This window comes from Puma concolor, chromosome B1 (assembly GCF_028749965.1).
Source record: "Puma concolor isolate L17-30 chromosome B1, mPumCon1.1.hap2, whole genome shotgun sequence".
Classification (NCBI taxonomy): domain Eukaryota; kingdom Metazoa; phylum Chordata; class Mammalia; order Carnivora; family Felidae; genus Puma; species Puma concolor.
In genome coordinates, this window is record NC_141670.1 from 166,009,002 (window position 1) to 166,023,064 (window position 14,063).

A 14,063-nucleotide genomic window follows, 5' to 3' on the forward strand; every position below is an offset into this window, starting at 1 on the left:
TAGTGATTAACCACAGCTATGCAAAAACAGTTAGTAAAACTTTCTTCTTCAACCCTTTGCCTTTCCTCATAAATCAAAAAACAAAGTAATTTCTAATGAGTCACTAAAGTGAAATGGCTCAGACCTGAGCCATAAGAGGAGTTTTCCCATGTTTAGAATGTAATTAAAACATGGGACACCTGGAGAAAACACAGAAAAGGATGAAAATGTATCTTTTACATTTTCAAATATTTTTAACATCTTTCCCAAGATTTCAAATGAGCATAATGTTTGTTTCAAATATGCAACTTATGTTCAGAAATACAAAGTGGTATGTAACGGCATTTTATTCCTGGGAAAACACTTCCATGGTATTGGCACAGAAGTAAGTTTACTGGTTTTCTCTGACTCGGACCAGCTGTCCCGCAGGGCCTATAGTCAAGAAGAAAGGCCACGGAAATTCCTTACTGGCATTAGAATCATATAGACTCTCAGCATAAGTATGTCTCAGGGGACATGCTTATCATTAGGAGCAACCAGAACAGTTTAGACCTTCACAAACCTTGCTCCACGTTCCACAAAGTTGATCTAAGAACCAAATACCCGCACCTTTTAAAGGATGCTTCATACAAAGAGGCGCACCCCAGGGCACAGAAACTTAAAAACTGGCTCTTAGGCTCTTGAAAGCAATGTGCTTCACAAATGAGCCCTCACTCTGACCCATTCTGCCTTTTGATCCGACTGCTTTTGGGTCCCCCATAGTGGGTCCCCAAGCAACAGAAAGCACCAGGAAGAGTATCTCTTGGAGCAGGGGCCTGACAAGAATTCCCTGCAGATACTCAGTGTGAGGCTTTGTTCAGGATCAACTGAATTGACTGCTCTCAAAGACAGATGTGGTTATGGTAGCTTAATCCTTCTGCAGCTGCCTACCAAAATGAAGCCTTTTTATGAGATTAGTTTATGATCCAGCAAAGCCTCCTCCTGTTCCTTACGATCTCGTTCAAAATAAAAATAACAACAGCGGTTTCTCAAAACCTGGAACTAATTCCGGTAAAAGGCTTACCTGTTTGACTGAGCAGCTGAGCCGATCCTTCTAGATTGGACCATCCTTCATTGTCATAGCCAAACCGAAAAGGCCAGATGGCAGCAGAGACCTCTGTGGCTGGTCCCTGAGGAGTAATTTTAATGGTAATTTACAATGACTAGGAACAATGGCGGTTCCAATCACCCAGCTTTCTCCACCTCTCTCTACCAAAATTCATATTTCAGCAAAGGAACTTTCTTGGTGAATTTTCCCACATTTAATTCATAAAACAGGGAGCTACTTGCTAGGTGATATTCTAATAATAAATCTTCTATGAGCTTCCAGCTTAAGCTTGGAAGTGAGGAGGAATATTTGGAAAGTGAGCATTTATAATAAGCATCATTTATAATAGCAAAAAATTAGAAGCAACCTGGCTGTTGTTTCAATAGGAAAAATAGGAAAATGGATAAATAAATGGTGTCACAGACCTACAATGGAATACTACCCAGCCCTAATAAATGAGTCAGGGATGAATCTCATAAAAGTGATTTTAAGTAGTAAGTTGCAGAATGTATATGTCAAATGTCATATAGGTGAAGTTGAAAACACGGAAAAATGATACTGTCTGGGGTTATCTCATAGGCAAGCACAATATAAAGAAATGTATGAAAAATGATAAACACCATATTCCAGACAGAGGTAACCCTTGCACAGGAGAAGAGTGAGATCACAGAGGGATATACAGAGTCCTTCCACGTATTTGTAAAGCAGCCTGCTGATTCTGAGTTATACACATTGTTACTCCTCTATGGCACTGACAAAGCCAATATTCAGGAGCACAGCCGCCTTTGAGAGTTCATCTTTTGGGCTCATGGGCTCAGTCAGAGAATCACTGCCCAACCCTCACTATCGATCTTAAGCAAATACCTCACTGATCTATAACAGGGATCCTGAGGAATAGTATGGCTGCATTAGAACAAATCTATCACCGCAACTGGAAAAGCAACTTCGAGTGAACCATACAGGTTGAAGTTGGGAGGATGATAAGCAGCAACCTCTTGCAATGGAATGCCACCATGTAAACACTGGTGACTCGGTATGCTACCAGCAGTAAGCTGGGCTTTTCATCTTCATACAAGGAAAATTATTCAGTTTAGTGAATGTCATATAAAGAGAAAGGAGACATCATCAGGGATTTCAAGAGGCATGATTATATTCATTACACTATCCCTTTTCATGTAACTATGTAACTATAATTAACTCTGGATTTCACCACTCCAAAACCTATTATTCTCTCATTCTTCCCATGTCAGTAAACGCCACCACCCTCCATCCAGTTGCTCAAGCCAAAGACATCAAAGTCATTCTTGATATCTTCCTTCTCTTTATCGAGCGACATCTAATCCATCAATAAATCCTGTCAACTCTTTCAGAATGCCTTTGACTCTGGAACAACACGAGAGTTAGGGGCTCTGTCTCCCTGCACAATTGAAAATCCATGTATAACTTTTGACTCCCCAAAACCTTAACTACTAATAGCCTACGGCTGACTGGAAGCCTTACCAATAACATAACAGTCGACTGACACACATTTTATACATTGTATACATGTATTATGTAATGTATTCTTATAATAAATATAACCTAGAGAAAAGAAAATGTTATTTAGAAAATCATAGGGAAGACAAGACATTTACAGTAGCGTACCGTAGTTATCGATGCTGTAAGTTTGTATCATCTGTTTACAAGATGAATCTTGTGTCAGTGTCTATATCAACATGGTCTTATATGATACAAAACACTATAGGTATTATACATATTACTAAGAGCAGACATCAAAAATGAAAAGATGAGGTGAGGGGCGCCTGGGTGGCTCAGTTGGTTGAGCATCCGACTTTGGCTCAGGTCACGATCTCACAGTCTGTGAGTTCGAGCCCCGCGTCGGGCTCTGTGCTGACAGCTCAGAGCCTGGAGCCTGCTTCCGATTCTGGGTCTCCCTCTCTCTCTGTCCCTCCCCCATTCATGCTCTCTCTCTGTCTCAGACATAAACATTAAAAAAATTTTTTTAAATAAAAAAAAGAAAGATGATGTGAAAAAGAAATTCATATTTACTTCCAGCTATAACAATTCATGCATTGATAATGAAGAAGCAGCAATATGTTTGCTTTATGGTAACCTAGTATAATCGATATGACAGCTTCATGCTAGCCTAGCCTATACAATTAATGAATGAATCATTAAAACATTTTTATGGCATACAGTATTATAGTCATCGTTATAATGCAATTTTGGAAACACTGTTCCATTTTTTTTAACCACTTGTCTGTAATGATAGGCTGATACACAGTTTCTCCAATTATAAGAGAGAGGCATACTGTATGCTAATATAATTCTTTGAAAGCAGAGTTATAAAACAGTGGGAAAACTAAGACGTGATTAATTTGACATTACACACACTCACCTTATGCCTACGTAAGGATAGGCAGTCCACCTCCATGGGAGTCTTGCACAGAGTGTTCTGCATGGTGAATACTTTGATGACAGGGACACCAAATGTCTAAACAGTTCTTGCTGTACAGGTGGTAGGTTTTCACAAAGACACACACACACAACAGACAGGTTTATTAGGTGTACAGAGTGATGATTACTTACAATTCATAAAGTGCAAGTGGATCATCATAAAGGTCTTCATCCTCATTGTGTTCATGTTGAGTAGACTGAGGAGGAAGAGGAAGGGGCGGGCGGGTGGTCTTGTTGTCTCAGGGGTGCCAGAGGAGAAGAGGCGGAGGAAGAGGAAGGGGAGGCAGGAGAAGCAGGCACACTTGGTATACCTTTCTGGAAATGCACTGTAATTTCTGTCTGGCTTCTTTTGCGTTTTCATGTCTCTAACAATGTTTCTACATGGCACCAGTCCTTCTTCCACCATTTGCTTTAGGTTCGGTGCCCTTATCGTAGAAGGGTCCGTGTCGTAAAAGAAGTCAAAAGCAGTCTTGACTCATTGGACCCCTTCTGCTAGACTGTCTAATGTCAGTTTGTCTTCTGGCACTGCGTCCTCTACATCTTCCTCATCATCTGGCTCTGGTTTGGAAGCACTCATCTCCAGTGGGTCATCTGTTCATTCCTCTGGTGTGGTGTCTGTTACCTCTTGAAGTTCTCTAAGATCCGTATCTTGAAACGCTTCAGCCTCCACTTTTTTTTTGCCATTATCCACAGTCCCTTTCGTGATTCCCTTGATTGGCTCTGTCATAAATCCTGTGAAGTCATGCACAACATCTGGGCACAGTTTTCTCCAGCAGGGATTTATTGTCTCGAGCTTGATGGCTTTTGTGACTTCTTCTAAACAACGGCATCTTCAGTGATGTAATTCTTCCAGACTTTCATGATGTTCTATCTGTCAGGGCTCTCCTCCACAGCACTGACAATTCTTTCATAGAATATTGTGTGTAATGAGCCTTAAAGGGCCAGAGAACTCCCTGACCTAGAGGCGGAATCAGCAAAGTTGTGCCTGAGGGCAAGTAGAGCACTTTGATGCCTTTGGTGTTGAACTCATGGGATCCTGGGTGGTCAGGGGCATTGTCTCATATCAAAAGAACTACAAAAGGCAGTCCTTGCTGGCAAGGTACTTCCTGACTTCAGGGACAAAGCATTAATGGAACTAATCCAGAAAAAGGGTTCTCATTGTCCAGGCCTCCATGTTATACAATCAAAAGACTGGTAGCTGGTGTTTATCTTTTCCCTTCAAGGCTCAGGGTTAGCAGCTTTATAGATAAAGACAGCCCTGATAATAAATCCACTGCATTTGCACAGAACAGTGGAGTTAGCACATCCCTTCTACCTTAGATCCTAGTGCTCGCTTCTTTTCCATACAAACAGGTGTCTTTTGTGGCATTTTTTTTCCACAATAGGGCCCTTTCCTCTGCAAGAAAAACCTGTTCAGGCTAATATCCTTTCTCCTCAATGATTTCCTTAATGGGGTCTGGGAACTCTCTGCTGCCCCTTGGTGGGCGGAAGCTGCTTCTCCTGTTATCTTGACAGTTTTTAAGCCAAAACCTTTCTAAAGTTAAATTCCCCAGCTTTAGATCCTTCCCCTGCCTTTTGCGCTAAGTTGTTACATAATGATCTCGCTTTTTCTCAAGTCATAATGGAGTCTATAGGTATGCCTCTCTTACAGCAATCCCGCACCTACCTAAAAGCTGCATTTTCAGTATGACATAGAAAGGTATTTCACAAATAAAGTGTGAGGTTTTCATGCCTGCTGGTGTGGCCGCAGCGACAGCTTCATGAATCTCCTTTTCTTTTTTCCTTTTTCTTTTTACACTGGATCTGTTATTTCAAGACGGCTGGTGAATGTAGCTGCAGACCCCAATCTACAGGATATCAAGCAATTCAATGCTTTCTGGTCATGACTTTTCTCTGCTTCTTGGGAGCACGTCTAGCATCACTAGAGGCACTTCATATGAGTCCCATGTTGATGTTCAAGGTCTACAGTATTGTTTACAATCAAAACCACCTGGGAACCACGAGAGATCACTTTTTACTGTAATATGAAATTTACTAGGGACAAACTGCTCACCTGGAGATCAGCATCACACCGAGTTTTAAACTGATACAACGCTTGAGCTCACCACGATAGCCGCAGGAGGTGCGGTAGTACAGTATGGACTATGGGTAATTTGATGCAGTTATGATTTAATATTGCATCTGTATGTTTACATTTCTCTCCACTGCAAACGAGCCAGGTACAGTCTGTGTGTGTGTGTGTGTGTGTGTGTGTGTGTGTGTGTGTGTGTGTAAGTTTCGGTACATTGTAACTTTTGATAATAAATCTACCGACACTTTCTGGTAGTAAATGACAAAACAGACCAGTCTCTACATATATATTCCGCATTCACAACACACCTTTTTCTTAATTTTTTCACTATTTCTACATTGTGTGGGTGGCCTGCAAGTATTTGCAAATTGTCACAAACCTCCAGTATACTTTCTTTTTTTTTTTATGTTTATTTATTTTTGAGAGAGACAGAGACAGAATGTGAGTGGGGGAGGGGCAGAGAGAGAGGGAGACACAGAACCCAAAGCAGGCTCCAGGCTCCGAGCTGTCAGCACAGAACCCGCTGCGGGGCTCAAACCCACAGCCGTGAGATCATGGCCTGAGCCGAAGTCGGACACTGAACCGACTAAGCCACCCAGGCGCCCCTCCAGTATACTGATTGAAAAAAGATCTGCATGTAAGTGGATCAGCGCAGTTCAAATCCACACTGTTCAAGGGTCAAGTCTATCCTCTAAGTCTGCCCAGTTGTCTCCAATGGCTCTGCCACCGCACCCATCCAAACCTCCATAGTCTCTCTCTTGGATGACTGAAAATGCCTTGTCACTTATCTCCCTGTCTCTACTCTACAATCCATTCTTCACAGAGCAGCCAACCTGCTCTCACATTTCTTCATGTTCCTGCTTGAAATACCCTATGGCTTCCACTGAAAGAAAACTAAAATCAGGACACCTCTCTGTGCTCTGTAAGGCCCTGTATGATGTGACCCTTCCCGGCCTCCCCATCCTCATCTTCTATGACTCTTCCCCTTACTCACCAAGCTTCAGCTGCACCAGCCACCTTGGTGCGCCTCAAACATGCCCCACCCGTTTCCCCTCAGCCCTTTACACACGTGCCCTCTGCCTGAATCCCTTACCCCTAGCTCTGTGATTAACTGGCTTCATCTCAGCTTTCAAGTCTCCACTCAAATATCACCTCCTCAGAGCAGCCTTCTCTAACCACCCAGTCCCGTTACTCTCTACTCCCTAATCCTCTTTGCTTCCAAGCAGCCTGATCTAAAGTGACAGTCTATTTCCTCCTCTGAATACCGTCTTTCTTCCCTACTAGAATGTAAACTCCATGAGGGCAGGGGTCTTGTCCAAATTGTTTATGTCTGTACCCCGGGAACCAGGCACACAGGAGACATTCAGTATGCATTTATCAGATGAATGAAGGAAGGAAGGAAAGAATGAAAAGAACAGGTATTAAATCTAACTGAAATGACTCCTTTTGCAAAGAGGAAGATTAGGTATCTTCATTTGACCGACATGCTGCAATGATAACAAGTAACAAAGGACAAAAGAAAGAGACCACGTAATGAATTATTCACTTACTAAGAAACCATTACTGAGTTCTGAGTGTGTGGCAAGCCCTTTGTCAGGTGCTGGACGTGCAAAGGTAACTAGGAGAAGCATGCTCTCCGTGCTCAGTATAGCTTTTTATTTTCATGAAAAATTTGCCCGGTTGATGCAGATTACTAAAATTCAGAGCTGACCCTCAAATTCTGTTTTAGGCAAAACCGTAATTCTAACTGCATTATGAAGCACGTCACACTTCATCGGCGCAGAAAGCAAGCACAACACGGCAATAACTTACTTTCTCTTCTACCCACCTATCCAGAAGAGAAAGGGACAATAAAACATTTAAACCTGTCGACCGCAAGCAGGGAAAGGAAGAACAGGAAAACTTCCATGACTCATCAACACACAAACTACCCATAATCTTCAAAATCAAGAATTATCTAGAAGATTGTTTTTAAATCAAAGGCTCTCATATTGTTGCCTTCAGCAATATCTGCCCATAGAAAAAAGCCCATTATAAAGTAGTTCTTTACTTCATAGTTTAGATATATTAAATGATAGAATGGCAAAGATAACGTCATACAACAAAATTCTGAGCAGCTTGCCTTTAATAAACGGGTCTATCCTGTCCCAAGAACCCAACTTCATGAAATAATTCCGTTATATTATTAGCCTATGACCTAAGGGTTAAAGAAATGGGGTTCAGGGCCCTGAAGTCATGAGATCCAGATCTACAGTTCAAACACAATGATAAAGTGTACAAATGTGTGCATATATGTACATAACACATAACATTCTATATCCAAATTTTTCATTACTTACCCCTTTGCCCAATTTCCTCTCATAGGTTTTATGCCGTAGTCCTAATCCCAGTAGCCCCACACCAACAAGCAGCCACAAAACTAAACAAAAAGAAGAAATACTTTTTAAAAGAAACTAAGTTTGTCTTTTTATAAACAATTTTTTAAATAATGCTGCAATAGGGGCGCCTGAGTGGCTCAGTTGGCTAAGCGTCCGACTTCCGCTCAGGTCACAATCTCACAGTTTGAGTTCGAGCCCCGTGTCAGGCTCTGTGCTGACAGCTCGGAACCTGGAGCCTGCTTCGGATTCTGTGTCTCCCTCTTTCTCTCTGCCCCTCCCCCGCTCACACTCTGTCTCTCTCAAAAATAAACAAACATTTAAAAAATAATTTAAACATAAATAAATAATGCTGCAATAAACAGAGGGGTGCATAGATCTTTCCAAATTCATGTTTTCATTCTATTTGGGTAAATATCCAGAAAAGGAATTACTGGACCATATATATGGTCATTCTATTTTTAATTTTTTGAAGAACCTCCATACCGTTTTCCACAGTAGCTGTACCAACTTGCATAGATGAATGGATAAAGAAGATGTGGTATATATACACCATGGAATATTACTCAGCCATAAAAAAAATGAAATCTTGCCATTTGCAACAACATGGATGGATGTAGAGGGTTTGATGCTAAGTGAAATGAGTCAGTCAGAAAAAGACAAATACCATATGATTTCACTCACATGTGGAATTTAACAAGAACAAATCAAGAAAAAAGAGACAAACCAAAAAACAGACTCTCAACTATAGAGAACACACTGATAGTTACCAGAGGAGAGGTGGGTGGGGATGGATGAAATAGGTGAAAGGGATTAAGCATACTCTTGTGATGAGCACTGTGTAATATAAAGAATTGCTAAATCATTATATTGTACACCTAGAACTAATATAGCACTGTACGTTAATTATACTTGAATAAAAAATAATTTTATGAAATTATTAAATCTAGTAGGCAAGGATTTTGTGCAAAGGAGAAATGTCTAATTCCTGGGTTAATTTTCATATGCGACATGCATGTACAACCCATACTTGAAACTCAGGCTTCAGGGAATCTTCCCTGAAATGTTCCAAGGACCATGAGCTTAAGGTAAAAATAAATCATAAGTATGTACAAGAAATAATACACAAGAAAACAAGCCTCCACGGACAGACACCAACCAGCAGGGAAAAACATAATCCTGTAGAATCAAACCCACAAATACTTCAGATGTTGAAACTTCTAGAATCAGAATATAAAATAAGCATGCTTAACAGGTTTAGAAAAATAAAAGAGGTTATTCAATAGGATGATCAGGAACATGTGTGAAGAAATAAAATAGACTTCTAGAAATAAAACTACAAACTCAGTGGACAAGATAAGTAGCAGCAGACAAAGCTGAATAGAGAATTAGTGTAAGGGACGGCTTAAAAACAAAGGTAGATAATATGGAAGAGGTTAAGGGACATGGAGAGATAATAAGATCCAACACAATCCAACTGGATTCAAAAAGGAAAAAGAGAAAGAATGGAAAAACAGCAATATTTGCAGAAATAAAACTGAGAATTTTCCACAGGTGATATAAGACATGACTCTTCAGATTCAGAAAGCCCAAACACTAACAAGCAAGGTGGAGGGAAGAAGGGGAGGGGGAGTGCAGAAGCAGGAATCCACATCCAACATATCACAGGGAAACTCTGGAACACCAGAACAAAGAGAAATCGTTTAGCGCTGCCAGGCAAAAAAGACAGATTATTTCCACAGGAGCAAAGATTACACCGACAGCTGACTTCCCAATAGCAAAACCTGAAGCCAGATAACAGAGTAGTATCTTTAATGTGCAGAGAAAAAAAATAACAACCAAGTACTAAAAGAGCAGAAAGTGAAGATATAATTTCCAAACTAAAAAGAGGAGTAGGAAGGCAGAGGATAAGAAAAAGAGAAAAGGAAAACCCAATCCATGCAAAAGAAAGCAAGAAGAAAAATAGGGGGAAATCTACTTAAAGTAGACAAAGCAAAAGCAAAGTAAGATGACAGAAATAAATCATAATGCATGAGCAATCACAACAAAAATAAATTACATTTTCAAGTTAAAAGACGAGACTGACAGTCTAGAACAGGCACAATGGAGGCTGTAAAAAGATGGGTAGTTGCCAGGGTTTGGAGGAAGGAGGGAAGGATAAACAGGTGCAGCACAGGGGAGGCTTAAGGAAGCGAACCTATTCTGCAGGATACTGTGATGCTGGCTAGATGTCATTATACCTTTGTTAAAACCCACAGAACATACAACAGAGAGTGAACTCTAATGTAAACTATGGACTCTGTATCGGCTCGTCAGTAGTAACAAATACACCACACTAATGCAAGATGTTAATAATGGTGGAAACTGTGGAGGTGGCGGTGTGAGGGGGTGTATGAGAAGGAACTCTATACTTCCTGCCCAATATATCTGTAAATCTAAAACCGTTCTAAAAAATAAAGTCCATTCTTTTCTTTTTTTAAAAGACAAAGATAGTGGTTGCCATTGGTAGAGACAGGGAACGATGAACAGGCAGAGCACAGGATTTTAAGGCGATAAATCACTCTGTACGATGCTATCATGGTGAATACATTTCATTATACATTCATCAAAACCCACAGAACATACAATACCAAGAGTGAGCCCTAAAGTAAACTAGGGACTTCAGGTGACAGTGACGTGTCAGTATACATTCCTCAGTTATAATAAATGTAATAATAAACTCTGGTGGTTACTGGTAGTGGGGGAGGCTGTGTGTCTGTGGGGCCAGAGGGTATATGGGGAACCTCTATACTTTCTGCTCAAACCAAAAACGGCTCTAAAAAATAAAGTCCACTTTTAAAAATTACACAAAACTGTCTAAATAACTTTGTAAATAAACTGTTCCAAATGCCTCAATTTGATGAATGAACTAAAGAATTCTGGTTCTCAATACTCTTACTACTACTACTAACAACAACAGCAACAATAGAGACAAAGATTGTCAGGATTAAAAATAAACAAACAAGGGGTGCCTGGATGGCTCAGCTGGTTAAATAAGCGTCTGACTTCGGCTCAGGTCATGATCTCACGGTTCCTGAGTTTGAGCCCTGCACCGAGCTCTGTGCAGACAATTCAGAGCCTGGAGCCTGATTCAGATTCTGTCCCTCCCTCTCTCTCTCTGCCCTACCCCGTTTGTGCTCTCTCTCTCTCTCACACACAAAAATAAACATTAAAAAAAAAGTATTAAAAATAAGCAAACAAAACCTGCCAGATCTTAGTTTAACAGACCTACCTAAAACATAAGAGCAATAAAACAAAACTCTAAATTTTGAGAACATCCCCTAAAGTTTAGTACAATCTTTTCAAATTATGATGGAACAGTATGAAGGTGTTTACATAATGGTGGTGCTGCTTTGTGGCATTTCTTTCAGAAATACATTGAAACTTTATTTAGCTTGTTTTCTATCTCTTCACACTGTAATATTTTGTCTTCTTTATACAAGTATCAAGTCACTGAGGGTGGAGACCCGTTTTTACACGTCTTTACATCCGACATAATGCTACGTAGTTAGGTAGTATATTGTATCCTAATACACTGCCTGCAAATGCAATCCTTTCAATAAACATTTCTATTTAATCTAGTTCATTTGAAATCAGTCAGATTGAATAGTAAACTAACTTCATGTTTGAGTTTCCAGTTCATCAGTATTCCCAATGTTAACATATTTAAGCTTCCAAAAAAGAACAAGAAATGAAATAAATAGTTTGAAATAGAAAATAGTTCTAATGAAAACAAAGCATCTTGGAAATTCTACCTGTTAACTAATCTTATCTACATGAGAAGTGAAGCAAAACTAACAACAGAGTATTTGTGCTTGACATGAGAGGCTACCAGAGATTTGCTTCAAAGTATTTCACCACAACAAGTAAGGAAGACATCTGTTAAGGATACTGGCAAAATGTTAGTGATTCTTGAAACTGGGTGAAGGGGGCATATGCGGGTGCACTATACTCTTTAATTTCATACATGTTTGAAATGTTATTACAATTAAGTGATTTAGGGGTGCCTGGGTGGCACAGTCGGTTATGCGTCCGACTTCAGCCAGGTCACGATCTCGCGGTCCGTGAGTTCGAGCCCCGCGTCAGGCTCTGGGCTGATGGCTCAGAGCCTGGAGCCTGTTTCCGATTCTGTGTCTCCCTCTCTCTCTGCCCCTCCCCCGTTCATGCTCTGTCTCTCTCTGTCCCAAAAATAAATAAATGTTGAAAAAAAAATTGTTAAAAAAATAAAAAAAAAAAAAAACAATTAAGTGATTTAAAAAAAGAAAGCAAAACTTACAAAGTTTCATATATTTTTCACTCTTTCTGAAAAGCACTTTAGGACTGTTTTTTGTTTGAAGAAAGTCAAGGCTTTTCTTAGGACTAAATAGCATATTTAGTCCAATAATTAGCATCACTGTCCCTGTTAAAAGAGAAAGCAAGAATGTATTACATTCTAATCCAAAAATCCTCCCAATGGTAAATTTCAGGTTCCTAGATTTCATTTCAATGGACATACCCGGAAAATTCAGTGATTGCGTTAATTTATCTCAGTACCTAAGCAATTACTCCAGCAGTGTTTTCGATAATTGGAATTCATCATAAGAAATTGGGGGGACGGGAGGTTCTAGGAACCCTGCTTCAAATGAGAAGACTCCAGCGTTTTCTTGATGAGGAATGTCTATTAATTTCCTGAGTGTTTCTTCGTTGTTAGGTTGGTAATGGGTATCGCTGTCGATTTTGCAGAGGAGGGTGGAGCCCAAGAGAAAGGCGCCTTTTGAACTGCCCTAGGGACTGAGTTTTCTCCGTTGAAAAGACCTCAAATGCACCAGGTTGAGGAACTCGAAAGGAAGATAGGTGGACTCTTACTACAGCCGTGTCTGGGGCAATAATTCTGGCTTGGGATGTGGGTCCTCACAGTGGATGCACGCTAGAACCAACCACACGTGCCAATAAGGCCAATCAAGACGAGCTCCATTCGGTTGTAACTTATATGTAAAGTTTGCATACTTCTGAAGTTGTATACAATGAGAATGGAAACAGAATGACTGAACGGTATGTAAGTTAGAAAATGTCAAGCAGAAGTTAAGCTTAGGCAGAAGGCTAGCAAAAAAACATTATATGCAATTTTCAGGAAATAGCTGGAGTAACCTTGACAATAAGTTTATTGCTAGTTTCTGATTCAATACAGATTCTTTTCAATTGTATTAAAAACTACACTGAGCATTACCAACTCTCCTTAGTTTTTGTGGCCCTATCAGTATGGCAGTCTTACTTAAAAAAATGTTTAGTTGTATGCAGCTTTAAAAAAAAAAAAGCACTCTCTGCAGTTTCAGGGGCAGCAAGCACTCAAAAAGCACAACTTCCTAACATTCTAAAGAAATAAACATATGCTTAGAACGGCTCTTACTGTTGTTCGTTTTCTCCACATGGCAGACCCCTAAGCAAGCTGGAGTAAGGAAAAAGCAGGGCATTGGACAAGGAGATAGAGCAGGACAGAGTACACACACCTGAAAGAAACCAGAAGAAACACAAAGTTTGCAAAGCCAAGGTTCTTGCAAAGGAAATGCAGCAATTTATGCCTCCAGCTGGATGAGTGCATGGGTGTTTACCCGAAATAGCAAATTCTCAGCTGTTTTAAAATATTTCATATAATTAAAAAAAATATATCTTCCAAATCAGCCTGTCTTGCTAGATGTCTAGCTCAGGGAGTAGAAAAGTTTATGCGAAAACGTACAGTTACCGGAAAAATACCAAGGGCACAGGGGGATGGACAGGTAGAAGCCTAGACCTCTGTGCAGCCCTCACCCCCAACCATAATTCTGTAAGGATTTGTCTAATTTTATGTATGGTGTTTCCCCTACTACAAGTGCCAGATGGGCAAGGACCCTATGTCTCTTAAATCTCCAGCAAATGGCACTGTGTCTGGAACATACAGGCACCCAAGATTTTTTTTGAATGAATGAACGAACAAAGCGAAAACTGCATTTGTGAACACAAAAGAACCGAATCCCTAACTGACATGTTTTGTCTCCTGAATTTTTCACAATTTTTATCCTGGAAGCATTTGACATGTTTT

At 40.2% G+C, this 14,063-nt stretch overlaps 1 protein-coding gene across 2 annotated transcripts in view; it reads right to left on the reverse strand.

Annotated features, from left to right (window-relative positions):
* CWH43 (cell wall biogenesis 43 C-terminal homolog) overlaps nt 1-14,063 on the reverse strand; it is a 57,667-nt gene that overhangs the window by 22,084 nt on the left and 21,520 nt on the right. For both annotated transcript variants that reach the window (XM_025921981.2, XM_086705093.1), the window contains exons 8-10: nt 12,285-12,407; nt 7,934-8,013; nt 1,043-1,148 (exon numbers count right to left, since the gene is read on the reverse strand). In XM_025921981.2, coding sequence (XP_025777766.1) covers nt 1,043-1,148; nt 7,934-8,013; nt 12,285-12,407 — 309 coding nt within the window. The remainder of the gene's footprint in view (nt 1-1,042; nt 1,149-7,933; nt 8,014-12,284; nt 12,408-14,063) is intronic.